This window comes from Hakea prostrata, chromosome 8 (genome assembly GCF_041222555.1).
Source record: "Hakea prostrata isolate BN-2017 chromosome 8, UWA_Hpros_2, whole genome shotgun sequence".
Taxonomy (NCBI): domain Eukaryota; kingdom Viridiplantae; phylum Streptophyta; class Magnoliopsida; order Proteales; family Proteaceae; genus Hakea; species Hakea prostrata.
Window position 1 is genome coordinate 46882672 of NC_142607.1, and position 23354 is coordinate 46906025.

General features: G+C 40.7%; 1 protein-coding gene across 1 annotated transcript in view; it reads left to right on the forward strand.

Moving 5' to 3' along the window:
* ATH9 (ABC2 homolog 9) overlaps window positions 1-19992 on the forward strand; it is a 37798-nt gene extending 17806 nt beyond the window's left edge. The window contains exons 8-12 of the mRNA XM_089164647.1: window positions 252-363; window positions 14508-14599; window positions 14714-14893; window positions 15069-15182; window positions 19671-19992. Coding sequence (XP_089020773.1) covers window positions 252-363; window positions 14508-14599; window positions 14714-14893; window positions 15069-15182; window positions 19671-19871 — 699 coding nt within the window. The 3' untranslated portion in view covers window positions 19872-19992. The remainder of the gene's footprint in view (window positions 1-251; window positions 364-14507; window positions 14600-14713; window positions 14894-15068; window positions 15183-19670) is intronic.
* The last annotated feature ends 3362 nt before the right edge of the window (window positions 19993-23354 follow it).

Genomic DNA, 23354 nt, shown 5'->3' on the forward strand with positions numbered 1-23354 from the left:
CCATGGACATTAGAGTGGCGAACCCATTGTGTGAGGCTCCCACCACTGGGGGGGATCTGGGGATGATCATATTGCATATAGCCTTACCCCCCCCCCCTGCAGAGACTCTATTTCCCGATTTGAACCTGTGATAATGGGCCAACCTTACTATTGTGCTGAGGTTCACAGCAGACATTTTTTCTTAAATTATTCATCTGTTGGCATTGAAGAAAAGTTTAGAGGATGAGAAATCACTGCTTCAAACCATGCAGGTTAGCGAAGCTTTTGCAGATATGATGTTCAGACATGGATTTGTGCATTGTGATCCACATGCTGCCAACATTCTGATTCGCCCTTTACCATCTAGTACAAAGAGTATTTTAGGTGAGGCTGTTGATAGTTTAAAGTAATTTATTATGGCACCACTTCAACTAATTTTTGTTACTGATTTACTGTCTTGAGTACTGTTCTGTGATCTTTGTTAGTGTCAGACATTTTCCTTGTGCAATACAAACTTTAAAATCTGAGAGTATTTCCATTTTAGATTAATTATTTTTTGAAGCCAAGTAATATACTAGTTCCATGCAATTTTTAATTTGGAATGACTGGTTTATGAGGCATCATCCAATTTACTAACAGGGACTTGATCTAATCGCATGGTTTTAGGCTTGGATTTTAATTATTTCGCCCTAAGCTTTGACTATAAAGGTAAAATCTGGAAGTTCAGATGAATGGGGTAAGGCTAATCAGGTAGGATTTTGACAAAGTAGGTTAACAACAAGAATTTTGGTCGTAATTCTGAGATATGGTTACCAGTTGCCTCAAGATTAGACTTCTCCACTCATTGCCAGTTTTCTTCATTTTTACTTGGGCCGTGTTTTTCTTTTTTATTTTTATTTTTATTTTTAATGCAGTTAGACGTTCAGTTGATTGGGGATATTTATGTATGTTGCAATTTTGATTCTATATTGTTGAAGTTAGCCATTCGACTAGCTATAATATGTATCGTGAAATAGTCATTCGACTGGCTGTAATATGTACGATGAAATCCTGGGCAGTCAAGAAGCATCATATAGATAAACTCAGAATGATGCAGGTCCAAGGACATACATCCACAAGAACAGGAAGAACAAATTGTAGTCGAAGTGTTCTAGTGTAGCAGTATTATTGGTGCTGCCATACTTGGTTCCTATCTCATTTTTTTTTGGGTAATGCTATCTCTTTTTTCAGTTTGCTGGTCTGAACCGGTGGTTGGATTGGGTTACCATCTAGATCTAGGTTTGTGTTTTTAGGGTATTGGAGAGTCCAAAAATAAAAAACTTGCTGTTTTCTAGGATTAGGATGAGATTTGGATCGAAGGACAGTGGGTTGGGGTAATGATGCACATGAAGTTTGGGCAGATTCTGATGGCTGGTTTGGGAGATTTAGATATGCAGCAAGGTAGGACAATGTGGGGTTTTCTTGGTTTTAGGAAAGGGAAAAAGCGGGGGGGGGGGGGGGAAGAAAGACGACGAGATGAACTATTGATGTACTAACCTTGCTGAGTATGTTGTGCTTCAATGGAGGAAATGAGGAGTGGTAATGGCAGGCTGAATCCAAAACCTAAGGATCTTGGCCTTGAAACACTGGCAAGCCTTGAACTTGAAACACCTAGGATCCCAGTTGCTTGGATTTAAAATTCCAAGGAACCAACAGATCTGGATTTTAAACACCAGAGCCTAAAGTCTCACTAGAGCCTAAAGTCTCACTAGAGCCAAAGCTGAAGTTGCACAAACTGGTTCAATACTCTTCTTTTAAGGGGAAAGGGGGGGGGGGGGTTTAAATAGGGGTCTTATAGGATTACAATGTTGCCAGTTTGTTGAAACCCATTTGGAAAGTTTGGTCTAGACAGGACTCCATATGGGTTAATTCGGTTTACTCCCATCTTCTCAAAACTGATTCCATTGGGATGGTTTCTCTCCCCTCTAGCCTTGCCTGGGTCTGGAGGAAGCTTCTTTTGGTGAGACCCTAGCCCCTCTTTGTTATCTCTACTTAGGATACCAACTTTGTTGTCTCCTTTTGGCTCAACCCCTGGCATCCAATAGGCATCCTCTACAACCATTCTGGCCCCCTGCACTCCCAAGTCTACTCCCTTTCTTCTTTCATCTCCAATGGCTCCTGATTCCCCCACTTCTCCCATGTGAGTCTCACATAGGTTTGGTCCTCCCTCCCACCCTCCCATGCCCTCCTCCGTATCAAACCATCTGGCTCCTTAGACCCTCTAGAACCTTTTCCACATCCTCCACTTAGAGGTGAACTTGCTTCTGTAGCCAAATTGTCCCCTGGTCCCCCCTAGTTTGGTTCCCCCCTCCCCGTGCGCAAGACTCATAAAGTTTTTTTTTATTTTAATTTGGTGACCGTGTGCCACTCTCTGAGTATTTGGAGATCCCTCAACCAGTGTGATGTCAGAAGGTTTCGGTTAACCTTCTAGGACCCTCTGTTATTAGAACCAGCTACTAAATGGGCTAATAAAAGGTTATGGTTTTGTTGATGGGTTTGTTTTGGGTAAAGAAAGGGTAAATTGTGGGTTATGGAATGTCTAAATAATTATGGGTTTCCTTGTGGGATGGTTTTGGTGAAGAAAATGGGTAATAAATTGTGTATCTTGGTTTTGGAGGTTTATAGAAAGGTGTTAGGACCCTCCCTAACTTGCCCTGAACCCCTATTAATCTCTTACTGCTACGGCTTGTAAAGAATTAATGGCAGAGACTATCACAGAAACTGAATTCAGAATGACATATTCAGCAGGGTAAGCTTGAAGTACTAATCGATTCCATTAAGAACTCTGATGTGGAAAATAGCTGCAGACTACAGACTGAGATACTAAGAACTGATAACTCTACTGAAATTAAACAAACTAAAATGAAACACAGATAAACACAGCATCAATCGACATCTACTGACTGAGCAACACCATGGCTGAGCCATTCCCAGAGGTCCTCCCTCTCCCCGCAAGCTCTGCTTGCTGCTTCTATATTTTTCTCCTCTTTCCTTTCCTCAGTCCCCCTTTCATACTCCCCTTCACGTAACAAACTCTAACAGAATTTACTCTTCTATCCAATCATCTTCTGCCAGCTGGAGTGTCCAATGATGAGCTGCAGTGTCCAATGATGAGCTGCCACCTGTCTCTTCCCCAGCTTCAGATGTTAGACGTGCTAGGTTCTCTTGTGGCTCTGCTATAACTGATGCTGCTTTCCCTTATTTGCCCTTCTGTTTATATACTTGGTAAACAAGGGTCTTATCAACACTTCCCCCCTTAAGTTTCACCTTGTCCTCAAGGTGCGGCAAAATTTGAAACTTGAGTTTCACATGCTTGCCACATAACCATGCTAGTTCAGCATCTTGACCAGCCCTCTTTGTCAGTTTACCGATCCCAATTGCAAATGGTTTGAAAGTCCATACAGAGAGGAGATCACAACACCTGCTGTAAGGAATTGAGCATCCATATATGTATGAAGGACTTTCACCCAATAGCACCCCTGTTCTGTAGACCTGAAGAAGAAGCAATGGAATGCAAGCCCTTCCTTTGACCCATGCTTTGGCAATGTAGACTCCTGGTCCGATATTCCATCTAATAATATGTTCTCTTTTCAGAACAGCTCCTCTGGAAGCAGAAATTTTATCATATTTGTCGCTTGATACAGTGTCAAGTTCTTCAGAATAAGCCTGAATTTCTTCAATTGAATGTTCAGCAGTATCCGAATTGGACATATACTTACCATCTGGTCAAAAGAATTGTGAGGACTTACTTGCTTTTGGGTGGTCTCTATCCCATAGAGAAAAAATGAATGGAAAATGCAGAGCTAATCTGGACAGAAAACTATTTTCTGGAGAAACCTCTGGTCCATCACAGACTAATACTACAACTGTTGTTGATATAAGATTTTGCTCCAAAGTAAGTTCGCAAGTTCCAGAGATAATGCTTTCCCCACTGCATCCTGTAGACTGACGGAAGGTATGCAAGGAAGTGCGAAGATTATTGATGCTTCTGATGCTGGCACTAGCCCATGTGCAGAGAGCTACACCCTCACAGTTCTTGATATCGCCACCGAGAAAAGGGCACTCAAAGATAGCTCATCTGATTGAGGATTTGATATTGTAACGAGAACCAAATCTAACTTTGGCTGTGTTGTAGCTTTTCAAGATCTCCAAAACTTCCGGGATGATGAGTTCCTTCGTGTTTTGACAGGGTGATTGAATGAGTTTGGTGTGTGTGTCCTGCAGATGACAAACTGTGACTCTCACAGCAGATGCCTGCGTATCGGTGGTTCTTGTTCCGTCGAGCACAGCGGCCCCAGCACCTTGTCCTCTCAACCGAGTGAGAAGCCTTGGGTCCTTGCGTGATCGCCTTACGAGCACCCTCCTTGCGGCTGTCGTCCGACACCTGTGAGCAGTCCTCTGTGCGAAAGCCCCAAAACATTTATGCAAAACGACTGGGGAAATAGCATTACAGCTTGCAGTGAAACAATCGGTCTTGAAGATGCTGTCGCTGGCAACGAACCCCACACCCATCGCAACGCTGCAAATCCAGTTCTGCTGCCTGGTTTCCGTCTCGATTTTACAAGGTTGAAGACGATCATTTCCTCCACTTGTGGTTCGGTCCGCTGGTTCGGTAAGGGCTTGGTTCAGACTGGTTTGAGTTTGATTTGTTGATTGGTTTAGAATGTTTAAGCCCAGAATGGAAATGAGATGGAATGGGTTTCCTTGTAACAAAATGGGCCAGGCCCATATTGGATCTATTGAAGTGGTGGGGCTTAAGTATGTAAACCCATGGGACGAATAGTATAGGCTAGTTATCTGATAACAGGACTGGGCTGGGCTTGTTAATACAGTGGGCTGAGCCGAAAGTGTTAATTTTGGGTCGATTAAACCTAACTGCTTAAGTCCATGGGTTAAGAAATATGGGCCAGAACTTAGGCTAATGAGATAGGATGGATTTGGGTCTAGGCTGAAGCACTTAAAAATGTGGGTGAAGGAATATAGGTTGGGTATTGGGCTAATGGAATAACATGGGCTGGGGTTTAAAGAAATAGGTTGGGCCCAAGGTGGTTTCTTTGGGGGTCTAGCGGCCCAATTGTTGTATTGGGTTTGTTTGGGCCCAATGTGTGAGTCAAAACATAGCTGATCGTGGCCCAAGAAATACGGTTTTTGGCCCAATTGGTTTGGATGAAACTCACGTACCGGTTTGATGCGAACCGAAACAACTCCACTAACCCTAACTCTCCATCGTCTTCTTCTTCCTTTCCTGCGAACAACAACCCTAACCGCCGCCGGAAGATTTCGGCCATCCTCTCTCACATTCGGCTTCATCCAAGGAGGTTTCGCCGTAGCTCGAACCACCCAGCTCCTCACCTTTCTGAAAGGTCGTCGTTTCTTCTGTTGTCCATGAGCAGAGTCTTGAGAATACATGTAGATTCCATCCTTCCGGCGCCAAGGCTTTCGCTGCCAGACGTTAACAGCAGGTGTGACCTTCTTCCTTAGATCGGGCTTTCCTGTCTTGAATGTTGCCATTGCCATGTCATCGACACAAGCAGAGGGTAGCTGTTGGCCCTTGATCCCTTTCACAGAGATATTGCACAGATTCTCGGCACCAAGGTTGTCGGCACAGTTCTCAGCTGCTGCCATCGGAAGACCCAATGACATCTGGAAATTGTTTCTGGCTGATACTCCGCTACCTTGCTGCATGTTATCGACTTCTATATGATGGATGTTCTCAACTAAGCTCGAATCTGGTGTGTTCCCTCCACCAAAATCTTGTTGCAGAGCCTCTTTAAAGTATCTCCAATCGAACACTGGCCAACTCTTCTGGTAAACCCACTCTAAGGCTTCACCATCCAAGTGCTGGAGAGCCACGCTCAGTTGCTGCTTGTAACCGATGTGATTTGCCCAACAGAATAACGATACTTCCATCACCCATTCCCGTACACTGCCTTCACCTGAAAATATCGTCAATGTCATCGCATCTCCCTGGGATTGTTAGGGCTCTGATACCAAGTTGTTAGGACCCCCCCTAACTTGCCCTGAATCCCTATTAATCTCTTACTGCTACGGCTTGTAAAGAATTAATGGCAGGGACTATCACAGAAACTGAATTCAGAATGACATATTCAGCAGGGTAAACTTGAAGTACTAATCGATTCCATTAAAGAACACTGATGTAGAAATAGCTGCAGACTACAGATTGAGATACTAAGAACTGTGAACTCTACTGAAATTAAACAAACTAAAATGAAACACATATAAACACAGCATCAATCAACATCTACCGACTGAGCAACACCATGGCTGAGCCATTCCCAGAGGTCCTCCCTCTCCCCGCAAGCTCTGCTTGCTGCTTCTATATTTTTCTCCTCTTTCCTTTCCTCAGTCCCCCTTTCATACTCCCCTTCACGTAACAAACTCTAACAGAATTTACTCTTCTATCCAATCATCTTCTGCCAGATGGAGTGTCCAATGATGAGCTGCAGTGTCCAATGATGAGCTGCCACCTGTCTCTTCCCCTGCTTCAGATGTTAGACGTGCTAGGTTCTCTTGTGGCTCTGCTATAACTGATGCTGCTTTCCCTTATTTGCCCTTCCGTTTATATACTTGGTAAACAAGGGTCTTCTCAAAAGGTTTAGGGTTTGAACAAAATTAAGATGGCCTGGTGGTTTTGAGATTACTAGGGTTTGGGTTACCCAACGATCCTATGGGATGAACTAGGGTTAGTATGAAAAGAATGTGTTAATATGGGTATGGTTTGACTGTTTGAGATACCAAACTTACCCAGGAATCCTCTGGCTGGAGTCTTGGGATGGTTTAGGCATGGTTTTGAGATGATTTGGAGAAAGTAATGGATAATTCGAGAAGAGAGACCTAGGTGAGATGGATTAGGGTTTTATCGTTTGAGAAAAAGAGTGGGAGGTCTACAGCTAAGGGAAAAAGGAAGAAGGAAGCCTTGTGGTTGGGCTTGAAGGCTCTTTGTTAGGATCTTGGACTTCTTTCCAAGAATCTTGATCTTTCTTGCCTTCTCTCTTTCTCCGTCTTTCTTTCTTTGTTCTCCCCCCCCCCCCCCCCCACTTTTTGGTTTTTCTTTCTTTCCAGATGCTGCCACAAGAACGAAGAAACAGGAAGAGGGTGGAATGAAGTGGGAAGGGAAGAGGGAAGGGAAGAGGGGTTGGCCGCAGGGTGTAAAGGGAAGGGGGAGGGTTTCTAGGGCTGTCATAGGGTAGGGTAGGGGGCTGTGGTTGCTGTACTTTGATTAGGCTATGGAGCTGCTGGAACTGAAGACAGATGGCTGAATTTGCTGAAAGTCAAGGAAAACTCTCAGCCCAGGTTGTGTGGTCTCTCCAGTGACTCCAAGCCTCATTCTCTTATTTATCTTCTACTGATTCTTTACAAGGAGAGTGGGGCTACAAATAGCCTTACATGGAAAACGTAGACTTAAACTAGAAACTGAATTCGACTCAACTACTTTATGACCACAAATAAAGAATTTTCTAAAACTAATAGTAATAACTAATTGCCACCTGGGACCATAAGAAAATAGCAAAGTAATAATAATAATTATGTAGAAGGAATCTTGCAATTAGATTCCAACTTGGACTTCCACCAAGATTAGGACTCTTAATTATCATGACTTTGACTGAACCAATTAAAGAAAATAAAATAGCTCTAGACTCCTGATAGGACAAAGAGTCTCCCAGTACTCATGGAACCCCAAGAAGGCGTGTGAAAATGACCAAAATATCCCTAGGGATATTTGGTCAACCCTGATTGCTGCATGGTTAGGAGGCTGTTTGGGCTCAATTCCTGGGCTTCCATAGCCCTTCAATCTGTGTGTGTGTGTGTGTTTTTTTTTTGGGGGGGGGGGGGGATATAGGCCTAGTTACATCATAGTGTCTCCTTGTTAAACCCCGCCCTAAAATTGTTTAGTTCGTACTCGGGGGTCACCGATGTTGTACCATAACTAAGTACAACTTTCAACACATGATCAATAGCCCAGGAGAAAAGTCATAATATCATTAAATATTTAATATGGAAAGCCAATGATAATTGCGGTAAACCCAAAATCCAAATTTACAAGTTTGGAATTAAAGTTTAAAAGCTTTAACATAAAGTCCCCACATGAGTTCTTAAAAGTGACGAACATCTAAGATCTGTAAGCGCAGGTGTAGCACACACAAAGGGCATCATGTAGGGGCACACCATCCCTTGTAATCTCTCCTCTGCCACTGCCTCACTAGCAGTAGCCTCTGCCTCTTGCATGGGCTCTGCACATGGTAGAAGATCTCGCTCTCGAGAGAGATCTCGCCACCTTGAAAAAGAGAGATCTCGACCATCTCGGTGAGATCTCGGTCGAGATATACAATTTTTTGGCGTCAACTCGGTGGCCCATCTCTGTGGGTTTTAGGGTCCCAATTGGGTTGAAACTTGGTATTTAGCTTATTTAAGGCCTTTTGAACACGTTGGTGGCCTTGGATTTGCAGAAACAACCCTATGTATGATTTCTAAGTCTACCCATAATGTGAAACTGAAATGTAGTAGGATTAGGGAATGTAATGTTATACAACATGTAATATAGAACCTTTAAAGCATATAAATGAAAAGCAAGTATATCAAATGCATCAACTAACTTAAATGTTATCAAAATTCCATCCATACGAGTATCACAATCTCAATTTTCAAGAATAAAATAATTATACAACCATTAGAAGTTTTATTTAAGTCATTAAATCATAAATTCATAAGACAAGTAGAAAATGATTGATCTTCCTTGTTGTAGATGTGCTAAGAGTAGTTGCAAGTGAAAATTCAGCCAAAATCTACAAAAAAAGGCAAAAATTGAGAGTTCCAGCGAGATCTAGGGCGAGATATGGCGAGATCTCGAGCGAGATATCCCAACTTGCAGATCTCGACCTCCATCTCGCCTCGCCAAGGTGAAAAAACAGGATATCTCGCGAGATCTCCCACCATGGCTCTGCACTTGTATCTCCATTTAAAAGAAAGATTTCCTAGGGATGAGTTCCACCAAATTTGTCAAGAGAACTCACAAATCTAAAGTATGAGTGAATGCTATCCTACACTCCAACATGCCATCAAATATCATGCCAAAATTATAAATGTGAGTCTACTACCTACTGTCACGTATATACTGTTGGGAACCAATCCCTCACGGGTTCAATCGTCACCCCCTCTCTTTAACCTTACCGAACTATTATACGCTTCACTGATTTGGTTGTCGCTTTGGAAACACCGAACACAATCTGGTTAATGGTGTTTTCTTGTTGTCATATGGCTCTCACGGATTCGGTCATTTTGTAAACCCACTTCTAGTAAGACATTTTTCTCTGCATAACACCTCACAATCACCACAGGTTACCCACCTTGCAATTATTGCAATTAGGTAGTGTTGTGATATGGGACATTCCTAGCCATGCATCGGTCGTTTACTCATGGTACATCAGGAAACATGGGACGATAATCCTCATAGATTCGGCCATCACTTTGGGTTAGCACCCCTTATTCAGGTTACTGGTACCCCCTAAATGGATTCGACTGTCGCTTTGGAAAGCCCTTGATAACCTAATAATGTGCCAGTTACCTTGTGGCCCCTAACAGATTCAGCCATCGCTTTGGGAAACTCCCAAGCAACACTGTTCTCACTCTCGTACCTCGTCTCTTTTAACACCTTACACTATAAGCAATTATAAGGATAAAAATAAAATCCATGCCATGAGTAACCCAACAATATCAACCCTGTTGGTAGGATTGTAGCATGTAAGACTACCCCTAACCATGCATTCTAGCATGATGCTCATGGTAGATGTTACAATGTGATATGCATATGCTCAAGCCTATTCACATACCCAAACCCGTAGTCACATTCACAACCTTGCACCCTCATGTCATAGCTCATATGCTCATCATTGTTGCATGATCATTTCCTGATTTAAACCTAGATTCTAGGGTTTGGGATTTTGAAATTAAACCCTAATATTGGGTCACTCCAGGATCCTTTATCTGTGAACCAGCAGTCTTCTAGGGTAGTAGAAGCTTGTAATTGAATGCCTCTTGGAGGTATTGAGGTTGGCAAGGTGAGGGTTGAGTCTTGGAGGTTTCAGCCACCTTGAGGGTTAAAGGAAGATGGGTTTTAGGGGTTAACACTATGCTGTAATTGGGTTTCAGACCTGGGAATTAAGTATAGGATTAAGTTTCAGGGTTTTAAGGCTGAATAGAAGGGCTTAGGGTTTCAGCGGTTGCTGTAGTTAATTCCAGTGAAATTCCAGGTTAAGGCTTTAAGCCTTTAAGGGGATGCTGTTATAGTGTTTGGTTAGGCTAAGGAGGAGGCTGTTGTTTAATGTTCTATTTTTCAGGTTGATTCTAATAAATTTAGGTCAGTCCTAGATGGATTAGGATGTGTTTGAAGAATGGGTTTGGGATTCTTGGATTTGATTGGGGCTGGGATTGAGTGTAGGAGAAGGGGTAGGGATGCTAATCCTGAAAGGCAAGGTAATTGGAGTTGGGGTTGGAATGATATAGGTGTTTGAAGGTTGGGTAAAAATCTGGGTTTATAGGGGTTGAAGATGGAAGTGCAGGAATTTTCAGATTTAGGATTAATGGTGTTCAAGGTACTAACGGTAGGGTTAGGTTCTTAGGGATGGGGCGATTCTTTTGGTGGAAGAAGGGAGGCCTAAAGGGAATGGGTGAGGGAGAATTAGGGGGTGGGTTTCTGCTGCTATCGCTGGGATGGGAGGGGAAGGCTTGCAGATGGAATGGAGAAGGGGGGGGGGGGTTGTACTTGGTGTTGGACTTGAGCTGCCGTTGATGTTGAATGGCTGCTGGGACTTGGTGAACTAATGTTGGAAGCCTGGAAATTGAAGAACAAGGGCTGAATTACAAGAAGAAGAACACTCAAATCCGCCATGGGCCTCCCAAGAAAACAATGACCTTATGCCTCCAAACTCTTAATTTTATTCATCAATTCAACTTGCCTTGCAATGGAGTTGGATGGGATATTTATAGCCTAACAAGTGGACAGAAAAGACTTGCGCTCTAATAAGGAAATAACTTGGCTTAACTAGGGAATCCCTTAGGTACCGTTTGTTTGAAGAATTTGAAGTGGGGTTGGAAAAAAGGGGTGGAAAAAAAGTAAACTTTTCCATGAAATCCCAAAGCATGGTTTGTTTGGTTCAATGGGGTGAGAAAATGAGTAGACAAGTTTCCTTAAATTAAGGAAGCTTGTTTGCTGATGTGACATCCCACTTTTCCCACCCTGTCTCATTTAAAAATCCTATATTTTCTGTGGGATGTTGTGGGAAAGGGAGGGGAATTGTAGAAGTGGACCCACATTTTCAACCTTTTCACAAAACCCCTTCCTTTCCATTCCTATTCCGCAACCTCACTACAAGTGGGTCTTGCATGCTTATTTTCCCACCCTTCTTATCTTGCAAGTAAACAATACCTTATAGACTAGGATCCTAGGATCCCCTTTACAACTCAATAAAAAGCACAAAAAAATCCATCCTAGAAAATAACACCTAATTATCCAAAATGAATCTTAATTTAAAATAGACTCCAATCAGGACTCCATTTTTTAACCCGAACTTTGACCAAGTATTTTGACCCCCAAAAACTCGGTAACTAACTCTAGAGGACTTCCATCCAAATTCTAAGAGTAGGTATGGAGTCTTGACAATTAGGAGATTAAAGTGGGCTCTAAGTTGTGGGATCCCTACCTAACTGGAATTCTCAACCTCATAAGGACTCTCAAATAACTTGCAAAATAATAAACAGAAAAATAAAATAAAAACAGATTTAGGGTCCAGATGACACATTGGACTCAACGGGATCCAGACCTAAGACACCCTAATTATGTCAAGAAAATGACCAAAATATCGCTATAATGGTTCGGCCAGCCCTTTGGTGCGCCCATTGGGCCTGGGTTTTAGTACCCCATTATGGGGGGCGGTCAACCTTGATCACATTATTTCCACATTCTCATAATAAGGAATAAAATAAAAGTACTGAATTTAATCTCATGAATGTAACTTCCACTACCGTAAGCATGTCCATCTCACCACATCATGTCAATTCTCACAATCCTACATACATGCAAGTAATCGCAGCGATAATACATTCATATCAACAGAAAATTTGGTCAAAATAGAGTTCAGAGCATTGAAATACATTTGGCAGATCTCCTAGAATCCTAGCACTTATCCCCTCACCTTGGTGTTGATGATCAAACCCTTGGTTCAGTGTGTGGTTTCCTTCATAGCCTCTCCAAGCTGGAGTTCTGACCCCTTGACATGTACAAAGATTATATGCATGTTGGAGCTTTTCCCAAGGCTAAATCCCCAAATTCTTATAGTTCAAAGCCACTGGTCTATTGGACCACTGGGGAGGGGGGGGGAATCAATTGGCTGATCGTCCAATGGGGTTTATAGCCCAAATCTGAGCTGGATGATTGGGTCTTCTTCTGTAGTTCCAATTGGGGCTTTCTCCACCCTGAGAGTCCATTTCCATCTTGTTGAGGCTACTCATCTCCTTGACTGAGTGCGAACCATGTCTTTGCATGTTGAATTCATCATTTCAAAGGTAATTTTATCTATAAGTGAAGGGTGAGGTTCAAATCTTCATATTTGCAGTACATTTGTTGTTTCTAGCTCCTTTAGGTGTGGGAAACGTATACCTAATCCCAAACAACAAAACCCCCCATGGATTTACCCCATTCCCAAGTTTAATTTATTGGGTTCCCATGTTAGGATTCCCCAATCAATGCAAAAATGGTATAGGATTGTATAGGGGTGCATAGTTGTCAAGGCGACAAGGCAAGGCGAGGTGATAGAGGACAATGAAAACGAAGGCGACACCAAGCAAGGTGACAATGCAACACCAGGTCATTTTGACCTAAAAAAGGGCTAGGACACCTAGGCGGTGCTTAGGCAACGCCTTGACAACTATGTAGGGTAATAAGGGTTACCTGAATCTAATGCCAATTGCTGATTTTCGTGGTTCTTGATGGCCTTCCAGCCCTTTACTACTCCCTCACTCTCCTTGCCTCTTCTTCTGTCACTTCTCCCCTACAAGATATTCTAATTTAGTGAGGTGTGAGAAGGGTTTTAGGACAGTTCCTGAGGGTAATTAGGATATTCTAAGTCCCCTAACTTGGGTTCAACTTATTACTACAAGTAAGAGGGTCGTTTGATCGAATCGACCGCCCCTCTCTATCAGTTAATCTAGACCCGTGTATGTTGTTCCATTCGTAACTCCTCCGATACTTTTCTAAATGACCTGTTTCTTTTTGCATTGTCTGTGGGACTCGAAGGGTTACTTTCATGTGAGGATCCTAGGTGTCCAACTCTCTCTCTGTCATGTCCCAAATTAGCCTGTAACTCGGCTATGGTGCAGTGGCTATTGTTAATGATTGCATAAGGTACTTGAGTGTAGGCTTCAATGATGTGCATTGGCTGGAAATGTGTAATCCTTCTCCCCAACCCAAGTACTCCCTCGCCCTTCCTTCTTTCCTACTTAATTAGAGCTACTTTGGTTGAGGTCCCCTCCCTTGTTTTCCATGGTTTTGTTATCCAGTCGACAGTATACACATATCATCCACAGTTGATGTGGGCTTGATCTTTAGGGTTTGGGTCCTACACATGACATTGGGTTAGAGATCTGGGTGGAATATTTCACTCCCCACCTAGTTATTCCTCGTAAACCACCATATTCCCACCAACTCTTTTTGCATCCTTTGTTGGCATGGTATGGAAGATCTTGATCACCTTTTCTTCACTTGCCCTTTTCCTTGCTTTTCTGGGGAAATCTTTATTTATCACCTTTGGTGGGAGGGGAGCCTTAGAAGATTGACCTCCATCTCTAGATCCTTGGACGCATTTGGAACGCTGCCTTCTTTGATGTGTCCTCAAGCTATAGTTGCTTCCCCATCCCCTTGTCCAGACACCCCAAGGAAAGTTCCTTTTTTTGTTACCTAGGGTTTAGGCTCTACTACTAGGTTTTCCACCTGGAGAAAGAGAGAAGGGGGGGGGGGGCTTGGTCTATTCGGTTAGAATTAGGAATAGGAGACACTGATAGTGGAGGCTTTTAAAACATAATGCTCAAACTAAAAGGCATAAGATAGAATATCATGCATAAAGGAAAATTCTGTCCCCAGCTTTGCTTAATTAATTAGAAACTATAAAGCTACGAAAATGCTGGGAGCAAGCCTGAAGAGTCCTTATCTGGTGCTGGTCCTTCATCAAGGAAGGGTAACTGTTTATAGACCTTCAGCCATAAACTTTTAGTCGTGGCTCACAAGAAGTTCAGGGACTTCTGGTGTAATGATTTTGAGGATTGGGTTTTCTTTTGCATGATGAAGGACCTATCCAGCCATATTTTTTATAATTTGTTTTAATCTACTATTTTACTGGAACTCTGGTTTTTTCCATATTCCATGCACTATGCATAACTCTTTTTTCATATGAACTTATCTACTTCCTTTTAAATTATAGGCAAGAGAAAACCTCAGTTGGTGCTGCTTGACCATGGCCTTTACAAGGAACTTGATTTCTCTACTAGAAGTAACTATGCTGCTCTTTGGAAGGTATTCAGACATCTAATCCCTCCCCTATCTTTCCCACAGAAAATTGCGTCTCATGCAACCTATTTTAGTTTAATTTAATTTTTTTTTAAAAATATGTTTTGAAATTTTGTCCAGGCACTAGTATTTTCTGATGCTAATGCAATAAAGGAGAACAGTATAAAACTGGGTGCTGGAGAGGATCTGTATATACTTTTTGCAGGGATTCTTACAATGAAGCCGTGGAATAGGGTCATTGACACAGCTGCTGACCATTTGGTTGTCCAAGGGAATGACAGTGACCGTTCAGAACTTCAGGTTGTTTTATGACATTTTTTGTTATTAGGAAGATGATACTTTCTCTGGTTTTCAGACAAACATTGTTGCATGATTAGTTTACTTATTGCATGATCAACTTCATCTGGTTCTGTTAAAGTGTTAATGTGAAATATGTTTCATCTTTTACCCTCCTGACAATATTCTTTCTTTGCAGATGTATGCATCTCAGTATTTCCCCCAAATTTCGGAGCTTCTAAGTAGACTTCCTCGTGTGATTTTGTTAATGTTGAAGACCAATGATTGCTTACGATCAGTCAACCATGCTCTGGTAGAGTTTTTTTTTTTTTTAAATTGGTATCTAATGGTATTAATTATTATGAGATTTGCAATTTCTGCCTTGTTTGTATGGTAATTCTTGGTCAATAGTGATCTGTGAGCACTAGTATCTATTGCTTTGCTCTGAATGATCTCTTATGCTGTGAGATGTTTCTTTTCTGACTAGTTCAAATCAAAGGTTCAACACCTCAACAACATCATTTGCAAGTCCGTAGCTCTAGGTTTTGCAGCTCATTGAGGGGATTAATTATTGTTTCTTAACATTTCAAGTGAAATGATATAATTCCATATTAATCATAGAATCATTGTTGTTAGGCTAGAGCATAGTTTCCAGGTTTTCTCCAGTTTGGGTTTGGTTTTGTAGTTAGTAACTTGCAATCCTGCAATTAATTTGGATCGTTGGCTACTGTAATTTATTTATTGCTTGCCTTAGTTCTGATAACATATGTTGGGGGGGATGAAAAAAGAAGAAGAAAAGAAGAATGAGCATGCATTATAATATTATACAGCACTTGACATGGTTGATGAATTGATTACTGTAGGGTCCCGAGTATGTTCTTGGTGGTAACTTTGCATGCTTTCTCTGTTTTCCCCATTTTGAAACAGTAGTTAATCAGTTAATAGTTATAAAATTTGCACTTGAGCAGAGTCTGTTTGTGGGATGGAAGGAGGAGATCATCTCATAAAATTGACGACCTCCTGAATGAAATCCCATCCAATAGTCACCATTACCATTTCTCTGTGTTTCTCATCTCAGGACAGGACTTTGACACCTATGTGTTGATGTAGATTAAAAGTGCATATGTACCACTAGGAACAAGCCCCAAATTCAGTCCAACAAGGTTGTGGGATGTGACTGCTGTGAAAGGCAGCCTGCTGTGATTATGTAGCAATTTTTTGTTGGTTCAATGGAGCATGAATGAAGATGGACGGGAGTCCAAAAAACTGTTCATGTTGTGTTCATGTGAGCAGTGTCACAACCCCTATTTGACCTTAGGTGGAAATTTTCCTCAAAAGATTTGTGCGGCCCAAGATCAGATAATATTATTCTTGGGAGATTTAGAAGCTTCGTTCAGTTTCTTTTTTAGTTATTTATTCGTGTGGGTTGATTATAAAGCTTAGTACTTTCTAATTCTTGTTAGTGTCTGTTAAGTACCCGAATGAGGCAACTTAACAAAGATGGAATAAATCAAGAAGATAATAGCAATAATGGACTTTGAATAAAAGTTGAACGAGAAACAAAACACACTACTAGCAGTAGGTGAATCCTACTGCTACCCAAGAGCAATAACTCTTACCCAATAACTCAAAAACCTTCTCTCCTCTACTCTTCCTTCCCCCTATTTGTAGCATTTTCGTTCCCACAGTATTAATCAATAGAATCATCCCAATTCGAATAGGACTCTTCAAATCTAATCCAAAAAAGTAACCTGAATGTAATATGACTTTTCAAATCTAATCCTAAAAAGTAACCTGAATGTAATATGACTCTTCAAATCTAATCTTAAAAAGTAATCTAAATGTAATATGACTCTTCAAATCTTCCACCCGATTTAGGGGATTTGCTTGCCACGCTTTCGTTTATAGACTCGTGATACAAGGGGCTTATCAATACTCCCCTCCAACAATTTCACCTTGTCCTGAAGGTGAAAATCTGGAAAGTGGGACTGCATCTCATCATAAATTTCCCAAGTATTTTCGCAAGGAGGCAATCCTTTCCATTGAATCAAACGAGATGGGCTTGGTGTTAATGGAAAGGGTTGGGCCCAAGGGTGGTCTTTTAAATGGGTTACGCCTAAGCACTTAAAATGGTGGATTAAGGAATATGGGTTGGATATTGGGTTAATGAAATAAGATGGGCTGGGGTTTAATGCATCTCATCATAAATTTCCCAAGTATTTTCACAAGGAGGCAATCCTTTCCATTGAATCAAACGAGATGGGCTTGGTGTTAATGGAAAGGGTTGGGCCCAAGGGTGGTCTTTTAAATGGGTTATGCCTAAGCACTTAAAATGGTGGACTAAGGAATATGGGTTGGATATTGGGTTAATGAAATAAGATGGGCTGGGGTTTAATGGAGTGGGCTTGACCCAAGGGGGTTTCTTTGGGGGTCTAGCGGCCCAGTTTTTGTGTTGGGTTTGTTTGGGCCTTAAGTTTGCGACGAAACATAACTGATTGAGGCCCAAATAACACAATCTTTGGCTCATAGGGATTGGACCAAACCTACGAACCGGTTTGAGGTGAACCGAACCAACCTCAAAAACCCTAAAACTCCATCGTCTTCTTCCTTTCTTGCAAACCGAAGTCTTTGCCGCCTGCAACTTGCCGCCGACTATACCTGGCCTCCTTCTATGCTTCTTCACTTCACCGCATCTCGATTTTATTGCAGAATATTGCTCCTCCACTCTGGTCCGGTAGGTATCTTCACTCAATCCTATCTTCGTCTTTTTGTTCCACGTTTGGTGATGCGTGACTTCGTAGCCGGCCAATACTTCATCCTCCGTTCGATACTTATTTCCAGCCTTCTTTACAACCCAATTTGGCGATTCAGTCACATTGATACTATACTCGATCCAACCTTGGTTGGTGTCTATCGCCAAATTTGATCTCGGTTGTCTCCCATCGTTAAACTCACACTTCAGGGCTTCTTTGAATCCCGTCCAAGAAAATGCCGTTCAATTCTTGTGATAAATCTAGTCAAGTGCCTCTCCTTCCAGATGTTGGATCGCCACCCCCAACCACTGCTCTTCCTCGATCTGGTTCTCCCAGCAAAAGAGAAGAACCTCTAAAATCCATCTCTGAACTCCTCCTTCACTAGAAAATGAAGGTAGTGCCATTACCTCCCTGGATCATTACAGTTCTGATACCAATTGTTAAGTACCCGAATGAGGCAACTTAACAAAGATGGAATAACTTAAGAAGATAATAGCAATAATGGATTTTGAATAAAAGTTGAACGAGAAACAAAACACACTACTAACAGTAGGTGAATCCTACGGTTACCCAAGAGCAATAACTCTCACCCAATAACTCAAAAACCTTCTCTCCTCTACTCTTCGTTCCCCCTATTTATAGCAATTTCGTTCCTACAGTATTAATCAAAAGAATCATCCCAATTCGAATAGGACTCTTCAAATCTAATCCTAAAAAGTAACTTGAATGTAATATGACTCTTCAAATCTAATCCTAAAAAGTACCCTGAATGTAATATGACTCTTCAAATCTAATCCTAAAAAGTAACCTAAATGTAATATGACTCTTCAAATCTTCCACTCGATTTAGGGGATTTGCTTGCCACGCTTTCGTTTATAGACTCGTGATACAAGGGGCTTATCAGTGTCTATTTTTAATAGGATTCTATTGTCACTAATTACTAGGTTATTAGTCACTAATCTCATTGATTTTTTTTTTTATTTCTTGTTAAGCTTTAACCAAGCAATAAGTAGACCTTTTTTATCGCAATAGAAGAGAAGACTCTTGGACAAATTGTTGTGGCATAGTAACCGCAGTTATGGTGTAAAATTCATATTCAACAGCTGAGATAGCCATGGGTGAGAGACCAGGACTGAGATAGCCAATCACCTATCCCCTTCTTCGTATATCTATTATCTAATATTATTATCCTTTTATATTCTTTTATATGTAAAAAGAAAGTTCTAGTCATTATATTATCTTCATTATTTTTTTTGGATGAATTATTATCTTCATTGTTGTCTGAGAAAAGAAGTTTTTATTTCTTATTAAGCTTTAGTGAAGCTATAAATAGATTTTCATTGCAATAAAAGCAAAGACTCTTGGAGAAATTGATTTGTGGCCTAGTAGTAGCCTCAGTTATGGAGTAAAATCCATGTTCAACAGCCGAGATAGTTGTAGTTGAGAGACCAGGGCTGACATAGTCAATCCTCAACCCCCCTTCTTCTTATATCTATTATCTTATCCTTTTATATTCTTTTATATGTTAAAAAAGAAAGTTCTAGTTGTTATATTATCTTCATTTTTTTTGGGATGTATTATTATCTTCATTATTGTCTCAATTTAGATTTTTTTTTTTAAAATTTCTTATTTAAGCTTTAGTGAACCTATAAATAGATTTTCATTGCAATAGAAGAGAAGACTCTTGGAGAAATTGATTTGTGGCCTATTAGCCTCAGTTATGGAGTAAAATTCATGTTCAACAGCCAAGATAGCTGTGGGTGAGAGACCAGGGCTGAGATGGTCAATCCCCTACCCCCTTCTTATATCTATTGTCTATTATTCTTACCCTTTTATATTCTTCTACACGTTAAAAGAAAGTTCTAGTTATTATATGTCTTTGTAACTGTATTGATTCTAATAGCAATTAATCTCCTGCTGGTTTCTTTGGTTTGAGGACACTCCTTCGCGTTATTTATTTTGCATTTTTTTGAGGTGAATTATTTATTTGCATGTAATGTGCAAGGAACATGGACTGAGTTACTACCCTGTCAATGCTTATCTTACAGTTACAAGGATCTTCTCTGGATACGTTCCTAATCATTGGAAGAGTTTCATCAGAGGCAGTCATTGAGATGAAGATGTCACAGAAGAAGTCCTTTTTATCAGCGCTAAGCATATGGCTGGAGGAGTTGATACTGGAAGCTCGACTCTTCACCATGCACATGGCCATGTGGCTTTTCCGGGTCAGGAAAGCCTTGGCTGGGTGAGACTCAGGACAACATGTGCTCAGGCCCTTTTTGGTAGTCAAGTAAATTACTTTCCCAAAAGTTACCAGGTGGTATTCAAGCCTCTGCTGTCAATTCCTTGTACATGAGCAACCATTCTGGCCTCTTCCGCCCGTTTTCATTTCATTTGCATACTTCGGTCTGCGTTTGAGAACGCACTGCCTGCCAGCTGCACTAGGTTTGTATCTGGTGACTTTTATACATGCAACTACAGATGCATTGGTAAATGTATAACAACAAAGCCACGTCTTCTAGGAGCAAAATATTCATGTTGTTTATTTATTTTTTTGGATTGACGGCAAATTCAGAAACATGTCTTCGTGTAAAGCCTCATTTGAGCATAATTGAGATTTTCAGCGCAAATTATTTGTAATAATTTTGTCAGCATTCTCTGATTCTGACTCATTTATTTGTAAACATGAAAACATTATTAACATTCATTTTTTATTTTGAATAGAGTTGATTGAAGAGCAGGAATCCATGTAGCTCACAGCTGATCCTATTTAGCTGGGGTAAGGCTGTTACTGACTTAGCACAAGTTTTTCATAGTTAACCGTCTCAGCAGATGTATAATGGTGGAAGAGTGAATGTTACAGGATTGCCATTCCTCTTCCCTTTTTTATTTTCCCTTTTTCTCTTATTTCAATTATTATCATAGACATCTAAACTTACTACATTTGGTTGGGAAAATGTTATGGTTGTTTGCTATTAGGAAAACAAATTGCCCATGATCAGTTGGGGATGCTTATCCATACATTATCATGAGGGTGATACCATGTGAGCTTTTCCTACTAGACACTATTTACCATGCCATGATTAGTATAGGGGCAAGAGATTCTACATGCTGTTGCTGTGGGGAAGACCTCTTTCCAAATGAATTATTGGGAGATGGATGATCCTTGTTAATGGTAGTCAGGAAAAGAAAATACGATTCAGTGCATGTAAACCTTGTTCAAAACCTTTCTGGATTACAGAGGAATATTTTTAAGGAGGGGATATTTTTGGTTAGGGTTAAATGAAGATGAGGTTATCATCTTTCTTGGGGCGTCTCCTGTGGGGAAAGGTTCATGTTACTTGGTACCCCTGGAGTGCCTAAGAAGAACTGTATTTTAGCGACGTGTTTTTTATGGTGTTCAGGCAAAGTTCAGTCTTGAAATGTTCTGCTGCTTTCCCAGGCTGCTGATAGACCTGTTCTAATTAAAGCTTTCTTGAATTCTCTTCAAACCTTGTAAATGTGTTGCTTCCATTTCCTTGCTTTCTTAGTAGGTTGGGTTCAAAATATATGGTTTTTAGAACATGACACCAGAGAATCAGAGATCATTGAGGCAAAGAATAGCTCTCTCATTTGCTTTTCATTTTCCTTCTTGAGTTCAAGCTCACTTTATTGTTTGAATTTCTATAATTTCCGAGTCTCGGTAGTGTTTGGTTTTGCCTTCTGATCAGCTCATTCTGTACAATTGTGTGCCAACACAAAACTAGGCAAAGTAATAAGTCAACACACATCTTTGCAATTGTGATTTCAATCCCTAAAAATTCTATTTTGAGGTCTTCTTACTCTTTGGTTTTCTGTTAGTAAATGCGAAATCCGAGACTCCAGACCCCTTCTTCTTTCCCTTCTCTCTTTCCTTCTTCTCCCTGTCTCTTTTCTCTCTCTTCTTCATCTTCTTCTTCTCCGGCGAAATAGCCGGAGCTCTACCCACGACTCAAAGAGCAATAGAAAGAAAAAAAAAAAAAATCTGAAGTTTGGCCGGAAAATCGTCGATTTTCCGGCCAAATTTGGAAGTTCCGCCAGAAAATCTTGGTTTCGCCGAAAATCGTCCTTTCGGCGAAATATTGTTTCGGGTTTCGACCGCATTTTGTTCGCCCTCGGTGACTGCTCGACGAAATTTCTTTCCATGCTTCTTACTCTTGGAAGTGTTATGTATGTGGGCCCGATTGTGTACCTTACTTGCATGAAAATTCTTCATTCGACCGCCCAAATTACCCTGAGACATGGACGGTGTTGATTATATCTTGGTTTAGGGTCTTTTGGTATAATTATGATACTCTTCTCCTTTGTAATTGGTTTCTCAGTTCGTTGAAATTGGTGGATTGTTTTGGCGGCCCTAGGTTTTCTTGCCCTTAGGGTTTCAAATGTAAAAATTGTGTTTTGTGTTTCTTTTCTTCTTTTTGTTGTGTGATTGTTCCTTAGTTTTGATCCTAATAACTTGGTATTAGAGCCATAATTTGAGTGGGAGCAATAATGGAAGAAGGGAAGTTGTGGATCAAGAAGTTTGATCCTTCAAACTTTGGATTTTGGAAGATGCAAGTCAAAGACTACCTATATTAGAAGGATTTATATTTGCCACTTGGCGGGAAGAAAGGTCAACCTAGACAAGAAGTGGGAGGTACAGGATCGGAAAGTCTTGGAGGCGATTCATCTTTCACTATTTCTGTCGGTGGCCTTCAACATATCCAAGGAAAAGACCATAGAGGACGTGATGAAAGCCCTAGCACGGATGTATGAAAAGCCCTAAGCATCAAACAAGGTATTTCTAATGAAACAAATATTTAATATGAAGACATTGGAGACACCATCACGAGTCTGTTAGAATCCGTGGGAATTAATTTCAACAATGAAGTTTTAGTCCTTATAATTTTGTTAAGTCAACCTAATAGTCTTTAGGGTCCATTACTCTCAAGTTTGAGGACATGATAGGCTTTCTTCTTGATAAAGATATAAGGAGGAAGAACAACTCATGTGGGGAAACATCTAATTCTACCCTAAATATTGAAGAATGAGGTAGATATTCAAAACACATCAACAATAGAGGGAATGAACAGTCACAATCTAGAAAGAGTCATTCAAAGGGTCCGTAATTGACATGTTGGAATTGTAAGAAGAAGGGTCATTCAAACGTGACTATAAAGCACCAAAGAAGAAAGTAGAATAGAATGACAAAAGCAACAGTTCAATGAACGTCTCCAATGAATCAGGTTATGAAGATGAAACTTTGATTCTGTGTTGTGATAGGAAAGGTGAATTCTGTTGGATACTAGACTCTGTTGCATCATTTCATGCCACTTCCAACATGGAGTGTTTCCTCAATTATGAAAAAAAAAATTTGGCAAGGTATATCTTGGTAATGATGAATCCTGTGACATAATTGGTAGATGAAATGTGCAAATTGGAATGCCAAAAGGGACACAACTGACATTGCAATGGGTTCCAAAACTTACAAAAAAATTTGATTTCAGTGGGTCCATTAGCTAATGATGTAGGACTTGACACAAAATTCATTAAAACGACTTGGAAGATTATCAAGGGTGCTATGGTGGTAGCGTAGAGATAGAGAGATACCTTCCCTTAAAGGTTCTCAATATTATATTACTTTCATTGATGATTCAACTAGAAAGTTATGGATTTATTTTATGAAAAAAAATAAATCTGAAGTGTTTGATATCTTTAAAAAGTGGAAATGTCTA